Raw genomic sequence first — 26,241 nt, 5'->3', positions numbered from 1 at the left:
TACATTTTTTTCCTTTCCTAAAAAAAGAAAAAAAAATGTTTTTAAAGAAGACTATGTGCATCATAGGTGGTATATGTGACAAGACTTAAAGATAAAAGACTGGACTATTCCTTTAAGATCAGGAAGAAGACAAGATTGCCCACTCTCCCCACTGTTGTTCAACATAGTTCTGGAGGTCCTAGCCTTGGGAATCAGACAACATAAAGAAATAAAAGGCATCCAGATCAGTAAGGAAGAAGTTAAACTGTCCCTGTTTGCAGATGACATGATATCGTACATAAAAAACCCTAAGAATCTACTCCAAAACTATTAGAACAAATAACTAAATTCAGCAGTTGCGGGATATAAAATTAATACACAGAAATCTGTGGCATTCCTATACACTAATGATGAACCAGCAGAAAGAGAAATCAGGAAAACAATTCCATTCACAATTGCATCAAAAAGAATAAAATACTTAGGAATAAACCTAACCAAGGAAGTGAAAGACCTATACCCTGAAAACTACAAGACACTCAAGAGAAATTAAAGACACTAACAAATGGAAATTCATCCCATGCTCCTGGCTAGGAAGAATTAATATTGTCAAAATGGCCATCCTGCCTAAAGCAATCTACAGATTCAATGCAATCCTTATCAAATTACCAAGAGCATTCTTCAACAAACTGGAACAAATAGTTCAAAAATTCATATAGAACCACCAAAGACCCTGAATAGCCAAAGCAATCCTGAGAAGGAAGAATAAAGTGGGGGGGCATCTCACTCCCCAACTTCAAGCTCTACTACAAAGCCACAGTAATCAAGACAATTTGGTACTGGCACAAGAATAGATCCACAGACTAGTGGAACAGAATAGAGAGTCCAGATATAATCTCAAGCAAATATGGTGAATTAATATATGATAAAAGAGCCATGGATATAGAATGGGGAAATGACAGTCTCTTCAACAGCTGGTGTTGGCAAAACTGGACAGCTACATGTGAGAGAATGAAACTGGATTATTGTCTAACCACATACACAAAAGTAAACTCAAATGGATGAAAGACCTGAATACATGTTATGAAACCATAAAATTCTTAGAGAAAAATATAGGCAAAAATCTCTTGGACATAAACATGAGCAACTTCTTTATGAACATATCTCCCCGGGCAAGGGAAACAAAAGCAAAAATGAACAAGTGGGACTATATCAAACTAAAAAGCTTCTGTACAGCAAAGGATACCATCAATAGAACAAAAGGACATCCTACAGTATGGGAGAATATATTCATAAATGACATATCTGATAAGGGGTTGACATCCAAATTATATAAAGAGCTCATGCACCTCAACAAACAAAAAGCAAATAATCCAATTAAAAAATGGACAGAGTAGCTGAACAGACAGTTCTCCAAAGAAGAAATTCAGATGGCTAACAGACACATGAAAAGATGCTCTACATCACTAATCATCAGAGAAATGCAAATTAAAACCACAATGAAGTATCACCTCATACCAGTTAAGATGGCCAACATCCAAAAGACAAACAACAACAAATGTTGGCGAGGTTGTGAAGAAAGGGGAACCCTCCTACACTGCTGGTGGGAAAGTAAAAGTAAATTAGTTCAACCATTGTGGAAAGCAGTATGGAGGTTCCTCAAAAAACTAAAAATAGAAACACGATTTGACCCAGGAATTCCACTCCTAGGAATTTACCCTAGGAATGCAGCAGCCCAGTTTGAAAAAGATATATGCACCTCTATGTTTATTGCAGCACTATTTACAATAGTCAAGAAATGGAAGCAACCTACGTGTTCATCAGTAGATGAATGGATAAAGAAGATGTAGTACATATACACAATGGAATATTATTCAGCCATAAGAAGAAAACAAATCCTACCATTTGCAACAACATGGATGGAGCTAGAGGGTATTATGCTCAGTGAAATAAGCCAGGCAGAGAAAGACAAGTATTGAATGATTTCACTCATCTGTGGAGTATAAGAACAAAGAAAAGACTGAAGGAACAAAACAGCAGCAGAATCACAGAACCCAAGAATGGACTAACAGTTACCAAGGGGAAAGGGACTGGGGAGGGTGGGTGGGAAGGGAGGGATAAGTGGGGAAATGGTGCATTACGATTAGCACACATAATGTGGTGGGGGGGATGGACACGGGAAAGGCAGTATATACAGAGAAGACAAGTAATGATTCTATAGCATCTTACTATGCTGATGGACAGTGACTGTAATGGGGTATGTGGAGGGGACTTGATAATGGGGGGAGTCTAGGAACCAAAATGTTGTTCAAGTAATTGTACATTAATGATATCAAAATTTTAAAATTTTTAAAAAAAGGTAAAAGACTGGAGTACAATAAGTTGAGGAGAAAATATAATTAAACTTTATCAGATTCTATAATTGAGGTCCCCCTTAATTGTATGTGGTTCAAATGCTTTAAAAATCCTTTATTTCCCCATTTCATTTTCAAATATAGATTGATACTAAAGGCTATTTTATGCCATACAAGAAAGCAAAATTGTATCTTTAGTTCTGCCATGCTACAAATGATTAAGTATAAGAAGAGCATGAAATTCAGTAATAAAAATCAAATTCACAAGGGACCGGAAAACAGAAAAATCCAATTTCAAGGTACAAAACACTCACTTTAAAGATGTTATTATATTCTATATCACATACTATAGGGCCCTTAGCTTCCACAAAAGGAAGTACCATGAAATATGAATTTAAGCACCCACCAGGACTATGCATTTAAACCATTTTCACTCTAATGCCATTCTGAGAATCTGTACATTTGAAAATATAACTCATCTTCCTTCAGGAGGTAGTAAAAGCATAACCTGTTTGAATGAAACCCAGGCAACTTGGTAAAGAATCAAGTTCCCAGTTGTCACATAGAGAAGAAAGGCACATCTATCCCTATTTCAATATTACAGGAATATCTTTTTTCAGGGAAGAAAACTGGCTCAACTCAAGTGAGTCAAAGAATGATGACAGGATTTTCAGCCCTGAAAACATCCCCTGCCCTCCAAGGACAAAGTCTCAGTAAACCTAAATTCCTTTCAGGAACTCAGAGCATATAACAAGGTTCTCTGATCTGTTGCCTATCCTACAGTTTCATTTGAATGACATAAAAAATTGGTCTTCCATATATAAATCTGTAACAACTAACAACAAGGATATGAAGACAGAGAAAAACAAATTTACATGGAAATACTGATTCAGTAATTCATTGCTTCAAATATTTTCTGAGCTCTTCTGTTCCAGTCCGCAAGGCAGGCTCTGGGTATACACAACAGGCAAAACTGACACCGCTCAGCTTCCCCTGGTCTTTGTAGTCTCAAAGGAACACCATATGACATTTAAAAAAAAATCCCACAAAACAAATAACTTAATAAAAATACAGATACTGAACAGTTAAAGACTTGCCTCACAATTGTAAGAGCTATGCAATTTTCAGTATTTGTCTCATTTTGGACTCTACATATGAAGAGGGACCCAAGTACTAAGATATTCAAGTTAATATCACAAAATATATAAGCTCATGAGAATAAGAACACAAATTTCTAAAGCAGGCATCTCCAAATTATAGGCAAAGGTTCCATAGTAACAGGCTGGAGCCTTTTTAAAAAATAATAAACCTGGTTGTCATAGGACAAGGAACTGACCCCAGAAGTGGGGTAAGGTTGTACAAGAGGAAGATCTCTTTTCTGCACTGCAAATAAGCTGCATTCATAAGGTCCACTTTAGAATTAAGCACCAGATGCTTACTCCCTTGCCCCCATGATGACTTTTCTGACACTAGTAAAATTTCATAAGGCCATCTGAGCCAGACAAGTCTCTGACAATGCCTTAGACTCTTAAGCAGTCACAGGTACTTAAAAATCGATTCTGGCACTAGTAACTATATAGCTATAAAATGAATGTTCAGGGAAAGGCAAAATTAGTATGTGATCCTAAACTAAACAAGTAAAGTAACCACAATACTTATTTTATTCCTGAATTTATCTGAGACCAATGACCTTGCTCTGGAGATACAATTTATTTGCCATTCTTTCATAATTTTCTACTCCTGTCATCATCCTCCACCTTTTCATTCATTACTTCAGAGTTACCCTGTTGCAAGAGAACGCCTGGTGGTTTAAGATACGTAAGAACACAGCTGAATAGTTAAAAATAAAGTCTAAAGAGTGACAAAGACCTTGGTAAGAGTCCCAGTGCTACCACTTGAAAGCTGTGGGGCCTTGAACAATTTATTTGACCCTTTTAAGTCTTAGTTTTATTATCTAGAAAATGAGGTTAGCTCATTTCAGAAGTTGTTAGCAATAATGCAGTAATATATATACAGCATTTAGTACAGGGCCCAGTTAACTAACTACGACTTGTTACTGCTAATGTTCTTGTTATTACTATTCCTAAGATACCTGATCACTGTTTCCCTCCTTCTTTACTATCACATAAATTTATGTTTAAAATTCCTGGACTCCATGCCAACTCAATTTCTGTGTCAGTAACAACAAAACAAAATAGATTTTCAAAAAAGCCCCTTTAATCCTTTCCTAACATTCATGCTAACAAGCAGAACCCAGAACAGTGCTGTACCATCTTTGCCAGCAGCCCAGGGCCACATCTCAGCGTGGCTGTTACCCAAACATACATTTCAAAATGGTAAAGCACTCAAAGCAAATTTCAAGGGGATGTAAGAGAACTTCATAATGAATTGCTTCTTTCCACTCTTAGCTGTTATAGCAAAGATTATCAGCCTAAATGTGAGTAATCTTTCAGAGCTAAAAATGATGACACATATCACAGAGCTGATTTCACGCCATTTAAGAAAAGAACCCTTCAATGATGTGATCCATGGCCCACCTTTCACAGTTCTAACTGAATTATTGAAAAATACATTGTTTCCATGCAGAAGTAGTGCCTTTGCCTTTATAATTCACTAACTTAACTAATGGTCATATGTGAAAAGCATAGCTTTTACTGTAATTTTACTTCTGATAAATGGTTTCAAAAGATTCAGCAGAGAAAAAAGTAAGAGGCTTATTTTATGTATAGCTACTTACAAGTTGCCAGGGAAAGCTGGAGACCAGAATGGTCTCAGGAGAAAATGCTTAATAGTTACAATGAAAACTCATGAAGACAGATACAGCTGACTGACCAAAGCAGTTACACAAGGGCCTCTCAAGTCCAGAGTAAGCAGCTTACAAGTTCTGGGAAACAGGCAGCTATATTCTGTTCTGGGGATGATTTTTTGTTGTTGTTGTTTGGGGTTTTGTTATTGTTTTCGCTATAAACTAGTTAACAATCTTATTGTTCATGTTCTTAAATCTTCACAAGACATTTACTTGAGTCACAGTGGAAATTACACAGCTTTCATAATTTGGTAGAAGGACAGGGACAACAACATGGAGGCAAGACAGGTGGCAAAAATTGCATAACTGAGCCCTACATTACAGAGACTGAGCACATACCCAAAACTATACTATGAGACCATTAATTTTAAACAGCAGGAGCAAATAACTATGTTCAAGCAAAAACACTAAGACTAAACTCACTTATATATTACATGGATTATCCCTTTAATTAAACATATAATCATAAAATATTTTAAACATGCTGAAAGAACATTCCTGAGCTTATGACAACTTCAAAACTTAATACACTTTCTTAAATACATGTCAAATAACAAATGTTACAGATTTTATGGAGTTTTCTTTCCAATGTAAAACTCCTTCCAACATGAGCAAGATATCAAATGGCAGTGTGAGAGCTGAGACAGAGAATTCTTCCAAAACCACATATAATACGAAAATACAGTTAATACAACTAATTCTAAAAGAACAACAGGAAAGAAGGCTGCGCCAGACTGCATAAACCTGGAGAAAAGAGCAGACCACATGAAACAGGGTGACATACCAAAGCCTTGATCCAGCAGGGCCTAAACCTTCCAAAACCCCAGCTCACCGGAGGGAGGAAGAGAAACGGAGCAGGAAGGGAGTAGAAGCCTAGGACTGCTGAACACCCAGCCCTACAGATCTGCTTTGGGAGCACAAACCTACATTGCATCATGCTCTGGAGATTAGTGGGGTTGGAAAGCTAAGAAAGGCAGAGTACTTGGAGAGACTGAGATTCCAGCCATTTGTGGAGGACAGGGATCCACATCGGGCTGCTCTGGGACAAAGGAGAGGGGGGTGTTCTGAGAGGCTTCCTAGCAACGAGAGGACTGCTGAAGGGGAGGGAATTGCATGGAGCCTGCTCTGCGGGAGAAGGGATAGGAGGAAAAGGTTGGCTGGATGCACTCTGCCCAGCAGGTTGGGAACTTTCAGGAACATCAGGTGCTCCATCCCCCTGGTAAGCTACTCAGACCCCCACTGTGATATGTAGCGTGCTCGTCTTCCTCTTGACCTACCAGCACTGGCTCATAAACTGGCAGTCCCTGCCCTGGCATCAGGCCAGCCAGAGGGAGGCCCCACCTATGGCAGCTACAAACACAAAGCACAGAGGCTTACACCTGTGTGCTCGGCCCACTAGTTCTGACAGTGCAAACAGGCACTGCAGTCAGGAAGCAGAAAACAGCTCTTTCCTCCCCCGCAGGCACCAGCACAGCTCCTTGTGACCCCTGACATCACTGCAGGGAATGAGCAGCTCCAGACACAATAACTTCTGGGCACTAGAGGGCACCATATACAAACATGAAATGTCAAAGGAAACTGGTTCAGATGAAGATCTCACAATCCCCAGTAAAAGGCCCAAGTGAAATTGAACTCACCAATCTTCCTGAAAGAGAGTTCAAGATAAAAATCATTAACATTCTCATGAAGGTATATAAAAATATTCCAGAACTAAGGGACAAATTTAGGATGGAGATTCAATCATTAAGAAATTCCATATCTTAAAAGAAACATACAATGGAGGGATTTAAAAGCAGATCAGATATAGTAGAAGAGACGGACGATAAATGGAATAGAAATTAGAGAAGAGGAATACAAAGAAGGTGAGGCACAGAGAAAAAATAGGATCTCTAGGAAATAAAGAATATTGAGACAACACTGTGACAAATCCAAACATAACAATATTCACAATATAGGGGTATCAGAAGAAGAAGAGAGAGAAAAGGAATAGAAAGTGTCTTTGAGAAGGTAATTGCTGAAAAATTCCTCAGTCTGGGAAAGGAGATAGTTTCTCAGGCCATGAGGTGCACAGATCACACAACACAAGGGACCCAAGGAAGACAACATCAAGACATATAATAATTAAAATGGCAAAGATCAAAGATAAGGACAGACTTTTAAAAGCAGCTAGAGAGAGAAAAAAGATTACACACAAAGGAAAACCCTTCAGACTTCTCAACAGAAACCTTACATGCCAGAAAGGAGTGGCATGATATATTAAATGCAACGAAACAGAAGGGCCTTGAACCAAGAATTCTCCAGATGACAAGATTCTCATTTAAATTTGCAGGTGGGATTAAACAATCTTCAGATGAGCAAAAGCTGAGAGAATTTACCTCCTACAAACCACCTCTACAGTGTATTTTGGAGGGACTTCTATGAATGAAAGTGTTCCTAAGGCTAAATACCTGTCACCAGGGGAAATAAAACCACAGTAAAGAAAGTAGAATTAATTACTAAGCAGAAGCAAAATCAGATCAACTACCCCCAAAGTCAATCAAGGCATACACAAAGAGTACAGAATATTATACCTAATATACAAAGAATTGAGGAGGAAGAAAAAGGAGAAAAAAAAAAAAAAAGAACCTTTAGACTGTGTTTGTAATAGCATACTAAGTGAGTTAAATTAGACTGTTAGATAGTAATGGAATTACCACTGAACTTCTGGTAACCACGAATCTAAATTCTGCAATGGTAATAACTAAACACCTATCGATAATCACCCTAAATGTATATGGATTGAATGCACCAATCAAAAGACATAGAGCCACTGAATGGATAAAAAAACAAGACCCATCTAAATACTGCCTACAAGAGACTCACTTTAAACCCAAAGATATACACAGACTGAAAGTAAAGGGATGGAGAAATATATTTCATGCAACTAATAGAGAGTAAAAAGCAGGAGTTGCAGTACTTGTATCAGACAAAATAAACTTCAAAACAAAGAAAGTCACAAGAGATAAAGAAGGACATTACATAATGATAAAGGGGTCAGTCCAAAAGAGGATATAACCATTATAAATATCTATGCACCCAACACAGGAGCACCAACATATGTGAAACAAATACAAACAGAATTAAAAGGGGAAATAGAATGCAATACAATCATTTTAGGAGACTTCAACACACCACTACCCCAAAGGACAGATCAACCAGACAGAAAATAAGTAAGAAGACAGAGGCACTGACACACTAGAATAGTAGGACCTAACAGACATCTACAGAACACTCAACCCAAAAGCAGCAAAATACACATTCTTCTCAAGTGCACATGGAACATTTTCAAGAATAGATAATATACTAGGCAACAAAAAGAGCCTCAGTAAATTCTAAAAGATTAAAATTACACCAACCTGCTTCTCAGACCACAAAGGTATTAAACTAGAAATAAATTACACAAAGAATTACCTACAAAAAAACTCCTGGACCAGATGGCTTCACTGCTGAATTTTATCAAACATTTACTGAAGACCTAATACCCATCCTCCTTAAAGTTTTCCAAAAAATAGAAGAGGAGGAAATACTCCCAAACTCATTCTATAAGGCCAACATCACTCTAATACCAAAACCAGGCAAAGACACCACAAAAAAAGAAAATTACAGACCAATATCCCTGATGAACATAGATGCAAAAATACTCAACAAAATATTAGCAAACCGAATTCAAAAATACATCAAAAAGATCATGTATCATGATCAAGTGGGATTCATCCCAGGGATGAAAGGAGGGTACAGCATTTGAAAATACATCAACATTATCCACCACATCAACAAAAAGAAGGACAAAACCACATGTCATCTCAACAGATGCTGAAAAAGCAATTCACAAAATTCAACATCTTTTCATGATAAAAACTCTCAACAAAATGGGTATAGAGGGCAAGTACCTCAACATAATAAAGGCCATATATGACAACACACAGCCAACATCATACTGAACACCGAGAAGCTGAAAGCTTTTCCATTAAGATCAGGAACAAGACAAGGATTCCCATTCCCCCCACTTTTATTCAACATAGTAGTGGAGGTCCTAGCCACAGCAATCAGACAACACAAAGAAATAAAAGGCATCCAAGTAGGCAAGGAAGAAATTAAACTGTTCCTGTGTGCAGATGAGATGATACTGTACATTAAAAAAACCAAAAGAACAACTCCAAAACTACTAGATCTAGTATTTGAGTTCAACAATGTTACCGCATACAAAATTAATACACAGAAATTTGTTGCATTTCTATACACTAACAATGAACTATCAGAAATCAGAAAAACAATTCCATTCACAACTTCATCAAAAAAAATTAAATACCTAGGAAAAAACCTAACCAAGGAAGTAAAAGGCCTATATCCTGAAAACTACAAGACACTCATGAGAGAAATTAAAGAAGATAGCAATAAATGGAAACACATTCTGTGCTCATGAATAAGAAGAATTAATATTGTCAAAATGGCCATTCTGCCTAAAGCAATCTATAGGTTCAATGCAATCCCTATCAAAATGCTTACAGCATTCTTCAACAAACTAGAGCAAGTAGTTCTAAAATTCATATTGAACCACAAAAGACCCTGAGTAGTCAAAGCAATCCTGAGAAGGAAGAATAAAGTGTAGGGGATTACGCTCCCTGGCTTCAAGCTCTACTACAAAGCCAGAGTAATCAAGACAATTTGGTACTGGCACAAGAACAGACTCATAGGTCAACAGAATAGAATAGAGAGCCCAGATATAAACCCAAGCATAAATGGTCAAATAATATAAAATAAAGGAGCCATAGATATACAATTGGGAAATGACAGCCTCTTCAACAGCTGGTGTTGGCAAAACTGGACAGCTACATGCAAGAGAATGAAACTGGATTATTGTCTAACCCCATACACAAAAGTAAACTCAAAATGGATCAAAGTCCTGAATGTAAATAATCAAACCATAAAACTCTTAGAAGAAAACACAGGCAAAAATCTCTGGAGAATAAACATGAGTAACTTTTTCCTGAACGCATCTCCTCAAGCAAGAGAAACAAAATGAAAAATGAAGAAATGGGTCAACATTATGCTAAAAAGCTTCTGTACAGCAAAGCACACCATTAGCAGAACAAAAAAAGCAACCTACAGTATAGGAGAATATATTTGTAAATGACATATCCAACAAGGGGTTAATGTCTAAAATATATAAAGAACTCACATGCCTCAACAACAAGAAAGCAAATAATCCAATTAAAAAATGGGCAGAAGATCTGAACAGACACTTCTCCAAGGAAGAAATTCAGATGGCCTACAGGCACATGAAAAGATGCTCTACATCGCTAATTATCAGGGAAATGCAAATTAAAACCATGAGATATCACCTCACACCAGTTAGGAGGGGCAACATAGAAAAGACTGGTAACAACAAATGCTTGCGACAATTTGGAGAAAGGTGAACCCTCCTCCACTGCTGGTGGGAATGTAAACTAGTTCAACCATTGTGGAAAGCAATATGGAGGTTCCTCAAAAAACTAAATATAGAAATACCATTTGACCCAGAAATTCCACTCCTAGGAATTTACTCAAGGAAAACAACTTCTCAGATTCAAAAAGACATATGCATCCCTATGTTTATCATAGCACTATTTACAGTAGCCAAGATATAAAAGCAACCTAAGTGTCCATCAGTAGATGAATGGATAAAGAAGATGTGGTACATATACACAATGGAATACTATTCAGCCAAAAGAAAGAAAATCCTACCATTTACGATGACATGGATGGAGCTAGAGGGTATTATACTCAGTGAAATAAGTCAGGCAGTGAAAGACAAATACCAAATGATTTCCCTCATTTGTGGAGTATAACATCAAAGCAAAACTGAAGGAACAAAATAGCAGAAGACTCACAGACTCAAAGAAGGGACTAGTGGTTATCAAAGGGGAGGGGTGGGTGAGGGTGGGTGGGGAGGAAGGGAGAAGGGGATTGTCGGGTATCGTGATTGGTGCACATGGTGTGTGTGGGGTCACGGGGAAGACAGTGTAGCAAAGAGAAGACAAATAGGGACTCTGTGGCATCTTACTACACTGAATAACAGTGACTGCAATTAGGTATGGCAGGGGGACTCAATAGTAAGAGTGAATGTAATAACCATATTGTTTTTCTTGTGAACTCTTCATAATAGTGTATATCAATGATACCTTAATAAAAAAGAAAAAAAACTCTTTCGACACATCCCTTATTCATAATTGTGTGTCAAATGTTTTTTTACCTTTTTCCATCTTCATGAAACAAAGCATATTCCTATACCCTACCATACCCCAATGTTAGTATTTCAAGTATTCTTTAGGGACACATAATTCTTTTCAGTATGCTTTCACAGAAATAACAAAATTATGAGAGACAGCTTCAAGGGAAGCATAATTGCATTTGCCCAAGGTAAAACCTTATGCTAGAAAAAAACTAAGAATTTTCATAACAGTAGGTAATATATTCAATTAGGAAAGAAAATGATTTTAAAACCAATAATGTGTTCAAGTAAAGTAATTAAGATAAAATAATCTGTGCAGGATTAATAATGTATTTGGTTTTCAAAGTCAAATTTTAGAAACCATTGGAAAATAAGTGAAGAAGAAGGAAGCCTTACCAAGCAAGGAACCTGATTTGTCAGCAGGGAAAAACAGCAAATTAAAACTGCATTTTCAAACAGGAAAGGACAACTGTATTCCCATGTCTTACCCATACCCACAGAGCCGGGGGTCTCTCTCATCACCCGGTGTTAACCCTCACTCCCACTCCCTCATTTTTCAGGATACAAAGTGCAGACCAAACAGGTGCCTGGCAATCCCAATCAACTGCCAGATCTGGGACTCAAATATAAGTACAGTTCAACACTCTTTCTTCCAAACACGATGCCAAATATTAAAATTTGCCATGTAAGAAAATATCCCGTATGTCTTCTAGAAATCCAGTCCAAGGAAGCTTGGTACTTAACTGATTTTATCTTCTATATTGTGTCTATGTATGCTATTGTAATAAACACTACAGTTGAGTCTTCAACAATGCAGGTTTGAAATACATAAAACATATAAAATATGTGTTAATCAACTCTTTATCAGTAAGGCCTCTGGTGAACAGCAGGAAATCAGTAGTTCAGTTTTTGTGGAGTCAGAAGGTGTATGCAGACTTTCAGCTGCACAGGAGGCGGCACCCCTAGACCCCCCCGTTCAAGAATCCACTGTAATTTCAAAATGCTCACAAATACGAAGTTTTTTCTACTTTAATACACAAATACTTCCTATGTTAAATAATCATTTTGCTGATAAAAATACTAATAACCTAATCATATCTGTGCAAGGTAGCTTTTATATTGAATAGAGGAAGACACTTTAGCTACTTCCTTGTGCTTTTTTCAGACTACAGATTTTCAACCTCCAATATGGAAGGTATGCCATGGGCCACCTTGAGCAGAATATACTTTTTATATAAAATAAGAAGCTTTGACTTGTTTTAAAAGGTCTTATATTTATTTTAGTTACAGAGGCACTGATTTCAAAACCAGAAGTATACGTAAAGATTTGTCTCACAGCTATGTCAGCCCAAAACTGCTCTGTTGAACTTTGCTGTGAGATAATCACAATGACAGTTTAAAAATCATATGCTACGTTTTAACAATGGTGCAAGAAAATCAATTATTTAAAAGCTCAAAAATAAGTGAAAATGGAAAAGTACAGAATAATCTATACATAGTATACTACCTTTCATGTAACAAAGGAAAAAACAAGCATATGTATTTCTATTTATTTATTTTTGCCCAAAGAAACAGGAAGGATACATTAATAATTAGTAAGAATAGTTACCTATACTGGTGGAGATATGAATAACAGGTATGGGCAGTAACAAGCATTCTCAACATTAACTTTTTTATGATCTTGATTTTGGAACAATATGCTTATTCATTTCAAAAGTTTTAATGTAAAAAAAGAAAGGTGCAAAAACCTTTTGAGCAGTGGCAAAATGTCCACAGTTAACTACGATTTAATTATAATCTACTAAAGGAAAGAGGAACCCATGTATTTTAAGTATTCTGTCTTAGCAGCATAGGATGAGTTTAGCATGTAAACACTGTGTAATACATGTTCAACTAGTCAATTTGAAATTAAGTTTCTAAAGGTTTCAGAAATAAGATTTCACAGCTTGGATGAAGGAATAACTTCCACACCTGGGGAAGTGGGGAGAATGGGGAGAAAGGGAAGCAGAAGCCTTTATTTTATGTAAATTCTTTTTATTTCCTTTCCTGCTGGTTACAGTTTAAAAATAAAGGACATAATATTCTTGTGCTTAATCTTCCCCTGAATAAGTACTTTAAGTAGACTATAAGCTAAAACATGACAAGGTGCTGACACTTAATATTATTAAAAATTTAAATAAATTATTAACTCCAAATTCTGTGTAAAGTACTATACTAAAAGCAGCAGTGCAGGAAATGGTTAGTTCTCTCAATAACATAAATACCCAGCAGTTGCAACTAGTATATATCAGATCCATTTTTCTCCATATTTCTGGAATGTTTTGGTCACCATTCATTTCCATCCCTGAAACTACCTTCAATATCTGCTATTTCTTATTCATCAAATGCTACTGTGAATCTACATCAAATCATAAAGAAATGAGAATTGCTGCTCTATTAAAAAAAAAAGTTTACTGGACCATAAAATAGTTACAAGGTCAAACAGGAGTCAAAAACAACAAGAATCCTTCTCAGGTTACAGTTAATAATGTCCAAATCGAAAGGCTTAAAGTTCTTAATATAGAACTTAATTATTATAGCAGCGATTTTCAGGTATGATACTGCATTCCCCAGAAATCAGTCATTGTCTCAAGGCATGCTGCAGACACTTCTTTAAAAATGTAAATATTTTATTTCACTGACTCATTTATCTAGTGAAATGTAAACGTTTATGGGGATTAGTAGTGTGAAAGGACAGTAATATCAGGATTGACCAGAATGAAGTAACCCACTTCAAGGATAAGAGAAAACCGCCAAGTTTAGGCCAACAGGGAACATGTTTATAAAGAAGTTCTACCTCTTACAAATGTTTGATTTTCTTTTAATATAACAGGTATAATCATATATCCTTTATCAAGTAATTGCTCTGGAAAGAAAGTTAACTACTGCATTGAAGCTGGAAACAACACTCATGTCACTGCAGTGGGTGTGTGGCGAGATAAGCTGCAGTACCTCCATACATGAACTACTGCTCAGTAACAGAATGAAGCACTGATTCACCAACCTGGATGAATCTGCAGAGAAAAAAAGCCAACCCCAAAAGGCTACACACTATACATTTCCATTTATACAACATTCCTGAAATGGCAAAAAATTACAAAAACGGAGCATGTGAGATCTCTCTGTATTACTTCTTACAACCACATGTGTAACTATAATTATCTCAAAATAAAAACTTTTATTAAAAAGAATCACTAAAGCTAACCTTTTCAAACAATAAGGCTTCCCTCTCACTTACCAACTTCACATTTCCCTGTATGGCCCCGGAAGATGACTGGTTAGCCAGAGATGGGTAAGATTCCTCAAGGGAGGAACAACCTAAGACAGGCACAGTCGCAGGGGGGCCATCAGGTGAGAAATTGGGGATCAACAGAGGTGAGGCTTAGAACCTCACCCCCCCTGTTCTGAGAGAAATCTTCTGCATACATGGATGTTTTATTGCCCTTGTCTAGCTTGGTTTAGCACATAGTCTACAGGCACACACCTGATCATCTACATTGGCTCTCTTACAACACTAAACTATGTTTTCTACCTTTATCTTGTATCTACCTACCACTTCAGCATTTTATTAAAAATAATAATAATAAAGAGAGAAATGTGGTATCCACATATAAATCAAGTATAAAAGCCAAATGAGTATTCATATTTGAACTGACTGTTTATAGTTCATAATGCATGAACAAAACCGAAAGTTCCTGTGATGACTGCCCTTGTACTGTTCACTATGTAACTTATTCATTATGTAAGAATTTGTTCTACATGTAAGAACTTGTTTGTTATGCCTCAGAAGATTGGAGACTGATGAAAATTAGGCTTGGGGTGGATTAATGATTGTGCATTGAGCATTGACTCCCCTATACAGAATTTTATTGTCGTTAACAACCATTTGATCAATAAATATGAGAGATGCCCTCACAAAAAAAAAAAAAAAAAAAAAAAAAAAGGACAGACTTCCAATGGTAAAATAAATAAGTAACCGGGATGTAATGTATAGCATAAGGAATATAGTCAAGATATTGTAACAGCTTGGTAGGGTGATAGCTGGAACCTAGAATTATGTATATAAATGTTCTACCACTGTGTTGTACACTTGAAACTAATGTAATGTAATGTAATACTGTGCATCAACTACCCTTCAATAAAAAATAATTATTTAAAAAAAAAAAAAAAAAGAATCACTAGTATTATTTGGGTTACCTCAACTACAAGCAGATTTAAGTAACATTCTAAGAAATTGGTAGTATACAAAGACTCCAACAGCAGAACAAAAAAAAAAAAAAAGGAATAGATGAAACGATGAAACAGCCACAGAAAAACAAGTGTTAGAGAAAGCAATAAAGAAAGTACTTTGGTTATTAATGAGTATCTAATTACGTACATATCTAAAGTAGATATATTTAGGGACATACTAAATTTCACTCGGTATTAATTCAAGATGGAAAGCTTACCCGATGCTTTGCCTTAATTTTCTTCCTATATTCTTCTTTGTCAAATTTGTCCTCTTCTTGAAGTCTTTCTTTTGCTTTATCTAAGTTGATACCACCAGTGTCATCCTCTTCCTCAGTATCCTTTGAGACAAATTTCTGCATTTGTGGCCACTGCTGAACTAACTACAGACAGAAAAAATTAAGCATGGGGTGGGAGACAGGAATTATCAACAGAAAATCATTTCCCTTTATAAAAAGAATTGGAAATGGTGCAAAATAGGCACTCTCTACTTCACATGTTTTTCCTAAACTTTTTAATAAACTATAATTAAAGTGAGCAAGCCACAGAAAAGACTACCTCGTGTATCAGGATAAAGTAATGCTGCCATAATCCAATGAAATCAGGATTAAAGGAAAATTTCATAAAATAATTTGGAGGAAAAGGTAGTTGCCTCACCGTCTCAGTGTTAAGTATGCTGCACTCCACCAAGCTGGCTCCACATGACTGGCACAGGGCAGCAAGCATCACCAAGGGGCAGCCGCAGCAGCAGCCACGGCGCCTTGTGTGTGCCTCCAACGTTCTCTCACTGTGTTGTTTTACTCTCCTGGCTTTCTTACTAGAATTAGTCTCCTTGAAAGCAGTTGCCTATCTTATTCATATATCTTCAGAGACCAACACAGAATCTGACACATAACAGATCACATATCAGCCAGGACTATACATAAAAATTAAAATAACTAAAGGAGAAAAACAGTGGATTTTACAGGCTTGCTCAAATCTACAAAATCAAATTTTGCCCATACCATTTATGGTTAGGAACAAGGTAACACAGAAATCAGGGCACTGATCTGGGAGTCAAGGGGCCTAGCTTAACATCTAGCTTTCACTAGCCCACTGCATAATCCTGAATAAACTATTTATCTCTAGGCATCTGTGTCCTTGTCTGCAAAATAAAAGGTTGGCTTGACTCAATACCCTCCAGGTTTAACACTGTAAAACTCAAAAGACAATTTATACAAAACCCATTCTCTTCTTTTATCTAAGAATTGGTTGCCAGAAGGATTTAAGTAGCTGCCACTGTTTTGAAAGACCACTAATTAATGTGCAGGCAAAATGAAGTTGCAGGCACACACATCTCAGGTATTAATGCCTCCTCTCACTTCTACTGCTGACGCAACCATTCTTCAAGAAGAGATGCCTACAGAGTCTCCACTTTGGGCAACAAAGGCAGGTCACAAATGTCACTGCAGAGCGGCCATGCTGGCAGGTCACTGCACTGATCAGTTGTAATGGTAAGAATGCCATCCAATGCTCTGACCCCTCACTTCTTTTTCATTCACAGTGAAAAATGTTCATTCCTCTGTCAGCTGAACAAATAGTAGCATATTTCTCAGAATTTTAGATCAGAAGTTCTAGTGAAGCTCAGACATAGAGAGCTGCTATCAGCAATAAGTTTACATTGAAACATACTTTTTATGTAAAAACTTCTATATGAATGTTCATAGCAGCATTATTTACAATGAATAACAAATTAAAATTTGTAATAGCCACAAAGTAGAATTAATCCAATGACCATCAACTGATAAATGGATCAACAAAGTATGATATATCCATTCAGTGGAATATTTTTTGGCAATAAAATGAACTACTTGTACATGCTTCAAATGGATGAATCTTGAAAACATTATGTCAGGTGAAAGAAGCCAGTCACAACAGCCCATACATTGTATGATTCCACTTACATGAAATGTCCAGAACAGGCAAATTTATAGAGACAGAAAGTAGGTAAGTGTTTGCCTAGGACTTGGAGGGCTGGGGAGAAAGAAGGAATGAATGCTAATGGACACAGGGTTTATTTTGGAGTAATAACAGTGTTCTAAAATTGTGTGTGGTTGAAACATTTTATAGTTAAGGATTTACACTCATCTTGAAGATAATTGTTATAATCTGTGCAGTTAAACTTGGTAGCACAGTAAGGAACCTCTTTATGCTAATAGCATTGATCTTATTTTACAAGCATCTCATGCAATACAACTATGTTCTAGTTTAACCTGCTTTACAGGGGCTGACCTCTTTTTAATAATTGCAGAGGTTCACAAGTCGTCAATTACATAGGTTTCCTCTGCAAAATCCAACAACTTTGAATTGTACTCTGTTTTGTTAGTTTTCATAAGATTTATGCACCATTTTACTCCATATTATTAGTGCAAATCTGGGCTTCTGAAGCAAAGCTCCCTTCCCCAAAGGAACACCCAAATCTTTGTTAACTTCAAAATTTAAAGAAAACATATTCCATTGGCTATAGACTACTTAGGCACATTTACATATAATTTATATTAATGATGATGAAATATCTGATGTGATACATCACAGCTGGAATAAAACGCTGCTATTCAGATATTAGAAAATGATTCATTCAAACTTTTTCTAGGGTTTATTATATGTTAGGCACTGTTCTAAGTGCTGGGGACAGGATAATGAGCAAAGCCAACAAATACCTTGCCTCATCTAGCTTCCCTCGTTCCACTGGAGTGGAAAAAATGACAGAATAAACACAGAATATACAGTCACATAACAGCACTATGAGGAAAAAAATGAGAGGGCAGGGCAAATGAGATTATGGTGGGCATGAGGTGCTGTGTGCTACATTAGAAAGAAAAGGGAAACCTACAGGTAGGTGAGAATGAAGCCAAGACACAATACTCGGAAGACCCTGCTGTGACCATTAACTAGCCATTACTCCTGAGGTAAGACACTTGACTGTGTAGATCTTTTTCCTCTTTAAAAAAGATTAATATTACATTACAGAGTGACCTTTCATGAACAGCCTGTGAGTGGTTACCCCTTTCTCAGTCTATGGGTATGAAATACACCAGGACCATGGTAATGGTAAGATGAAAACTGGGCACTGTATGTCAGATTATTTTAATCAGAGACTTATTTTAACAGCAGAGAATTCCCTCTTATTGGAAGCCCAGTAAGAAACATGCCAATACAGCATCTCAAATTGAGGACCTGCAAAGAAGAAACTTATCAGAGTCCAGGAAAACAGGCTGCAGCAAGCAGCTGTGTTACTATTCTTGCACTGTTCCTGTAGAACATGTTGATGGATATCATGACAAGAAAATCTAATCTATAAAATGGAATTTAGAAGTTCAAACTAAGTCTGTATCATTATCACCAAGAAGTAGCTCATTTTATTGTCAGAAAGGCATTCTTGCCTACAGATGTGTAGTAGATGAAATGCCTATAGTAACAATGAAAGGAATTGCCTAGCATGCTTTAGAGAATCATCTTTTTTTCTCATTAATGAGTGGTAAGTCAACAGGAGAATCACACTCTTTATAATACTTGGAATGTACATCAGACATGAAGCATTTAACCATCTTACCTCCCCTTCATCAGTAAATGTTATTTTCTTATTCGCTTTAAAATTTCTCTTCATTACTTTTTTTGCTTCCGCAACCTTGGTCACTTTTTTCTTGACAATGGATTTAGAAGGTTCTTTCTTCTGTGTGAAAATACACAAAAAATAGACATGATTAGGTAAATGGCTAATTTGTATCACCAATTTACCTCAGGCAATATATGTCCCAAAACCAAGTACATTTACTGCTCATTGGTTAATGAGAAGTACCAAAAATACGGTCCAGAAATATAATTATTAAACTTATTAACTAATGACCCTGAAGGTTAAAGCAACAGAAACTACATGAAAATAAACAAGATTAATAAAGCTACCATCCAGCTAAAAAAAAATCGAACACATTTTTTAAATAGCTCTAATTTATGGTGCAAACTTAAAGTTTTATAAGAGAAAAATGTTTGGTTGAAAAACAAAATGACTGCAGTACACTGTGACTCAACATGCCCACCATTTCAGGGTAATCTAGTGTATATAAACACTAGAAAACATACTATAATAAACTGTCTCCAAAGGTAAGACTGAGTGGGACTACTTCACGATACACTGATCAGCACCAAGCTAATGTCCTAAAACAACTACAGCAAGGTAGAAACAGTACAGAGCAACTGCTTGTTTATGCACAGTGAATGCGGAGGGCACCGCCTAAGAAGGGCAGTTGCAGAGAGCATGCTACAGCCTGCTTTGATGAGAGTGACAAGAAATAACTGACCTGTGAGAAGGATTTGGATCATTTCCCTCAAATGAGAGCCAAACTGTCATTGTAGTACTTAGTAAACTAATCTAAGGCAGCCTCCATTAGTTGAGTAGACAGGAGGAGTACAGTCTTTGGTGCAATAGTTAAGAAAATGATTTGGGGACTTGTGGGAAGATGGCAGCGTGAGTAGAGCAGCGGAAATCTCCTCCCAAAACCACATATATCTATGAAAATATAACAAAGACAACCCTTCCTAGAATAAAGACCAGAGGACACAGGACAATATCCAGACCACATCCGCACCTGAGAGAACCCAGCGCCTCATGAAGGGGGTAAGATACAAGCCCCGGCCCGGCGGGAGCCGAGCGCCCATCCCCCCAGCTCCTGGCGGGAGAAGAATAGGCAGAGTGGGAGGGAGACGGAGCACAGGACTGCTGAACACCCAGCCCCAGCCATCCGGGCCAGAGTGCAGGGCCCTCCATACTAGGAAAACAGGGCAGCAAGAACAATGAGCGGCCACCGGAGGCCGGGCGACAGAGGACATAAGAAAAGCGCGTGACCAATTTTTTTTTTTTTTTTGCTGCTTTGTTTTGGTGAGCGCTTTTTGGAAGTCTTAAAGGGATAGGGACCCCAATACTAGGGAAACAGGGCAGCAAGACCGGTGAGCACATGCCTGAGGCTGGCGCTGGAGAATAAAGAAAAATGAGTGACCACCTTTTTTTTTAATTTAACAATATTTTTCTTTTTTTCTTTTTTTTTGGTGGTCGTTGTTTTGTTTTGGCGGGTGCTTTTTGGAAGTCTTAAAGGGGCAGGGTGGGACACTTAATCCAGAGGTAGGGAATCCGGGTATCTCTGGGCACCCTAACCCCTGGGCTGCAGGGAGCAGGGAGGCCCCTTACAGAGATAAATAGCCTCCCAGCCGCCCCTGCTCCAACCCGACTCCACCACTTTGTAGAAGCAGCCCGAGCCAGGCCACGCCCACAGCAACAGCGGAGATTAACTCCATAGCAGCCAGGCAGGAAGCAGAAACCCTGTCTGCGCGCAGTTGCCCAGCACAAGCCACTAGAAATCGCTGTTCTCCCAGGAGAGGAGGGCCACAAACCAACAAAAAAGTAAGTTCTTCCAGCTGTCACTCGTCCCAGCTCTGCAAACTATTCCTATCACCATGAAAAGGCAAAGCTACAGGCAGACAAAGATCACAGAGACAACAACAGAGAAGGAGACAGACCTAATCAGTCTTCCTGAAAAAGAATTCAAAATAAGAATCATAAACATGCTGACAGAGATGCAGAGAAATACGCAAGAGAAATGGGATGAAGTCCGGAGGGAGATCACAGATGCCAGAAAGGAGATCGCAGAAAAGAAACAAACTCTGGAAGGGTTTATAAGCAGAATGGATAGAATGCAAGAGGTCATTGATGGAATTGAAATCAGAGAACAGGAACGCATAGAAGGTGACATAGAGAGAGACAAAAGGATCTCCAGGAATGAAACAATATTAAGAGAACTGTGTGACCAATCCAAAAGGAACAATATCCGTATTATAGGGGTCCCAGAAGAAGAAGAGAGAGGAAAAGAGATGGAAAGTATCTTAGAAGAAATAATTGCTGAAAACTTCCCCAAACTGGGGGAGGAAATAATCAAACAGACCACGGAAATACACAGAACCCCCAACAGAAAGGATCCAAGGAGGACAACACCAAGACACATAATAATTAAAATGGTAAAGATCAAGGACAAGGAAAGAGTTTTAAAGGCAGCTAGAGAGAAAAACGTCACCTATAAAGGGAAACCCATCAGGCTAACATCAGATTTCTCGACAGAAACCCTACAGGCCAGAAGAGAATGCCATGATATACTTAATACAATGAAACAGAAGGGCCTTGAACCAAGGATACTGTATCCAGCATGACTATCATTCAAATATGATGGTGGGATTAAACAATTCCCAGACAAACAAAAGCTGAGGGAATTTGCTTTCCACAAACCACCTCTACAGAACATCTTACAGGGACTGCTCTAGATGGGAGCACTCCTAGAAAGAGCACAGCACAAAACACCCAACATATGAAGAATCGAGGAGGAGGAACATGAAGGGAGAGAAGAAAAGAATCTCCAGACAGTATATAAAACAGCTCAATAAGCGAGCTAAGTTAGGCAGTAAGATACTAAAGAGGCTAACCTTGAACCTTTGGTAACCACGAATTTAAAGCCTGCAATGGCAATAAGTACATATCTTTCAACAGTCACCCTAAATGTTAATGGGGTGAATGCACCAATCAAAAGACACAGAGTAACAGAATGGATAAAAAAGCAAGACCCATCTATATGCTGCTTACAAGAAACTCACCTCAAACCCAAAGACATGTACAGACTAAAAGTCAAGGGATGGAAAAACGTATTTCAAGCAAACAACAGTGAGAAGAAAGCAGGGGTTGCTGTACTAATATCAGACAAAATAGACTTCAAAACAAAGAAAGTAACAAGAGATAAAGAAGGACACTAAACAATGACAAAGGGCTCAGTCAAACAAGAGGATATAACCATTCTAAATATATATGCACCCAATACAGGAGCACCAGCATATGTGAAACAAATACTAACAGAACTAAAGGGGGATATAGACTGCAATGCATTCATTCTAGGAGACTTCAACACACCACTCACCCCAAAGGATAGATCCACCGGGCATAAAATAAGTAAGGACATGGAAGCACTGAACAACACAGTAGAGCAGATGGACCTAATAGACATCTATAGATCTCTACATCCAAAAGAAACAGGATATACATTCTTCTCAAGTGCACATGGAACATTCTCCAGAATAGACCACATACTAGGCCACAAAAAGAGCCTCAGAAAATTCCAAAAGATTGAAATCCTACCAACCAACTTTTCAGACCACAAAGGCATAAAACTAGAAATAAACTGTACAAAGAAAGCAAAGAGGCTCACAAACACATGGAGGCTTAACAACACGCTCCTAAATAATCAATGGATCAATGACCAAATCAAAATGGAGATCCAGCAATATATGGAAACAAATGACAACAACAACACTAAGCCCCAACTTCTGTGGGACACAGCAAAAGCAGTCTTAAGAGGAAAGTATATAGCAATCCAAGCATATTTAAAAAAGGAAGAGCAATCCCAAATGAATGGTCTAATGCCACAATTATCGAAATTGGAAAAAGAAGAACAGATGAGGCCTAAGGTCAGCAGAAGAAGGGACATAATAAAGATCAGAGAAGAAATAAATAAAATTGAGAAGAATAAAACAATAGCAAAAATCAATGAAACCAAGAGCTGGTTCTTCGAGAAAATAAACAAAATAGAAAAGCCTCTAGCCAGACTTATTAAGAAGAAAAGAGAGTCAACACAAATCAACAGTATCAGAAACGAGAAAGGAAAAATCACAACGGACCCCACAGAAATACAAAGAATTATTAGAGACTACTATCAAAACCTATATGCTAACAAGCTGGGAAACCTAGCAGAAATGGACAACTTCCTAGAAAAATACAACCTTCCAAGATTGACCCAGAAAGAAACAGAAAATCTAAACAGACCAATTACCAGCAACGAAATTGAAGCGGTAATCAAAAAACTAACAAAGAACAAAACCCCCGGGCCAGATGGATTTACCTCGGAATTTTATCAGACATACAGGGAAGACATAATACCCATTCTCCTTAAAGTTTTCCAAAAAATAGAAGAGGAGGAAACACTCCCAAACTCATTCTATGAAGTCAGGATCACCCTAATACCAAAACCAGGCAAAGACCCCATCAAAAAAGAAAATTACAGAACAATATCTCTGATGAACATAGATGCAAAAATACTCAACAAGATATTTGCAAATCGAATTGAAAAATACATCAAGAGAGTCATATACCATGACCAAGTGGGATTCATCTCAGGGATGCAAGCATTGAACAACATTCGTAAATCCATCAACATCATCCACCACATCAACAAAAAGAAAGACAAAAACCACATGATCGTCTCCATAGATGCAGAAAAATCATTCAACATTCATGATAAAAACTCTCAACAAAATGGGTATAGAGGGCAAGTACCTCAACATAATAAAGGCCATATACAATAAACCCACAGCCAACATCATACTGAACAGGGAGAAGCTGAAAGCTTTTCCTCTAAGATCGGGAACAAGACAGGGATGCCCACTCTCCCCACTGTTATTCAACATACTACTGGAGGTCCTAGCCACGGCAATTAGACAAAACAAAGAAATACAAGGAATCCAGATTGGTAAAAAAGAAATCAAACAGTCACTATTTGCAGATGACATGATATTGTACATAAAAAACCCTAAAGACTCCACTCCAAAACTACTAGAACTAATATTGGAATTAAGCAACCTTGCAGGATACAAAAGTAACACACAGAAATCTGTGGCTTTCCTATACACTAACAATGAACTAACCAAAAGAGAAATCAGGAAAACAATACCATTCACAATTGCATCAAAAGGAATAAAATACTTAGGAATAAACCTAACCAAGGAAGTGAAAGAACTATATCCTGAAAACTACAAGACACTCTTAAGAGAAATTAAAGAGAACACTAACAAATGGAAACTTATCCCATGCTCATGGCTAGGAAGAATTAACATTGTCAAAATGGCCATCCTGCCCAAAGCAATCTACAGATTCAATGCAGTACCTATCAAATTACCAACAGCATTCTTCAACAACAAACTGGAACAAATAGTTCTAAAATTCATATAGAACCACCAAAGACCCCAAATAGCCAAAGCAATCCTGAGAAGGAAGAATAAAATGGGGGGCATCTCACTCCCCACCTTCAAGCTCTACTACAAAGCCACAGTAATCAAGACAATTTGGTACTGGCACAAGAACAGACTCAAAGACCAGTGGAACAGAATAGAGACTCCAAACATTAACCCAAACATGTATGGTCAATTAATATATGATAAAGGAGCCATGGACATACAATGGGGAAATGACAGCCTCTTCAACATCTGGTGTTGGCAAAACTGGACAGCTACAAGTAAGAGAATGAAACTGGATCATTGTCTAACCCCATACACAAAAGTAAATTCAAAATGGATCAAAGACCTGAATGTAAGTCATGAAACCATAAAACTCTTAGAAAAGAACATAGGCAAAAATCTCTTTGACATAAACATTAGCGACTTCTTCATGAACATATCTCCCTGGGCAAGGGAAACAAAAGCAAAAATGAACAAGTGGGACTATATCAAGCTGAAAAGCTTCTGTACAGCAAAAGACACCATCAATAGAACAAAAAGGCATCCTACAGTATGGGAGAATATATTCATAAGTGACAGATCCGATAAAGGGTTGACATCCAAAATATATAAAGAACTCACACACCTCAACAAACAAAAAGAAAATAATCTAATTAAAAAATGGGCAGAGGAGCTGAACAGACAGTTCTCCAAAGAAGAAATTCAGATGGCTAACAGACACATGAAAAGATGCTCCACATTGCTAATCATCAGGGAAATGCAAATTAAAACCACATTGAGATATCACCTTACACCAGCAAGGATCACCACCATCCAAAAGACAAACAACAACAAATGTTGGCGAGGTTGTGGAGAAACGGGAACTCTCCTACACTGCTGGTGAGAATGTAAATTAGTTCAACCATTGTGTAAAGCAGTATGGAGGTTCCTCAAAATGCTCAAAATAGAAATACCATTTGACCCAGGAATTCCACTTCTAGGAATTTACCCTAAGAAGGCCACAGTCCAGTTTGAAAAAGACAGATGCACCCCTATGTTTATCACAGCACTATTTACAATAGCCAAGAAATGGAAGCATCCTAAGTGTCCATCACTAGATGAATGTATAAAGAAGATGTGGTACATATACACAATGGAATATTATTCAACCATAAGAAGAAAACAGATCCTACCATTTGCAACAACATGGATGGAGCTAGAGGGTATTATGCTCAGTGAAATAAGCCAGACTGAGAAAGATAAGTACCAAATGATTTCACTCATCTGTGGAGTATACGAACAAAGAAAAAACTGAAGGTACAAAACAGCAGCAGAATCACAGAACCCAAGAATGGACTAACAGTTACCAAAGGGAAAGGGAATTGGGAGGATGGGTGGGAAGGGAAGGATAAGTGGGGGGAAAATAAAAAGGGGCATTACAATTAGCATCTATAATGTTGGGGGAGGCACGGGGAGGGCTTTGCAACACAGAGAAGACAAGTAGTGATTCTACAGCATCTCACCACACTGAT

The 26,241-nt window shown here is 37.6% G+C and overlaps 1 protein-coding gene across 4 annotated transcripts in view; it reads right to left on the bottom strand.

Annotated features, from left to right (window-relative positions):
• The window catches only part of DDX10 (DEAD-box helicase 10), a 365,179-nt gene that overhangs the window by 156,365 nt on the left and 182,573 nt on the right, over positions 1-26,241 (bottom strand). For all 4 annotated transcript variants that reach the window (XM_057490690.1, XM_057490691.1, XM_057490692.1 and 1 more), the window contains 2 exons: positions 19,245-19,364; positions 15,874-16,035 (listed from right to left, as the gene is read on the bottom strand). In XM_057490690.1, the coding sequence (XP_057346673.1) occupies positions 15,874-16,035; positions 19,245-19,364 (282 nt within the window). The remainder of the gene's footprint in view (positions 1-15,873; positions 16,036-19,244; positions 19,365-26,241) is intronic.

The sequence above is a fragment of the Manis pentadactyla genome, chromosome 13 (genome assembly GCF_030020395.1).
Source record: "Manis pentadactyla isolate mManPen7 chromosome 13, mManPen7.hap1, whole genome shotgun sequence".
Taxonomy (NCBI): Eukaryota; Metazoa; Chordata; class Mammalia; order Pholidota; family Manidae; genus Manis; species Manis pentadactyla.
The sequence above is the reverse complement of the archived record's forward strand: the minus strand, read 5'-3'. Positions and strand labels throughout refer to the sequence as shown.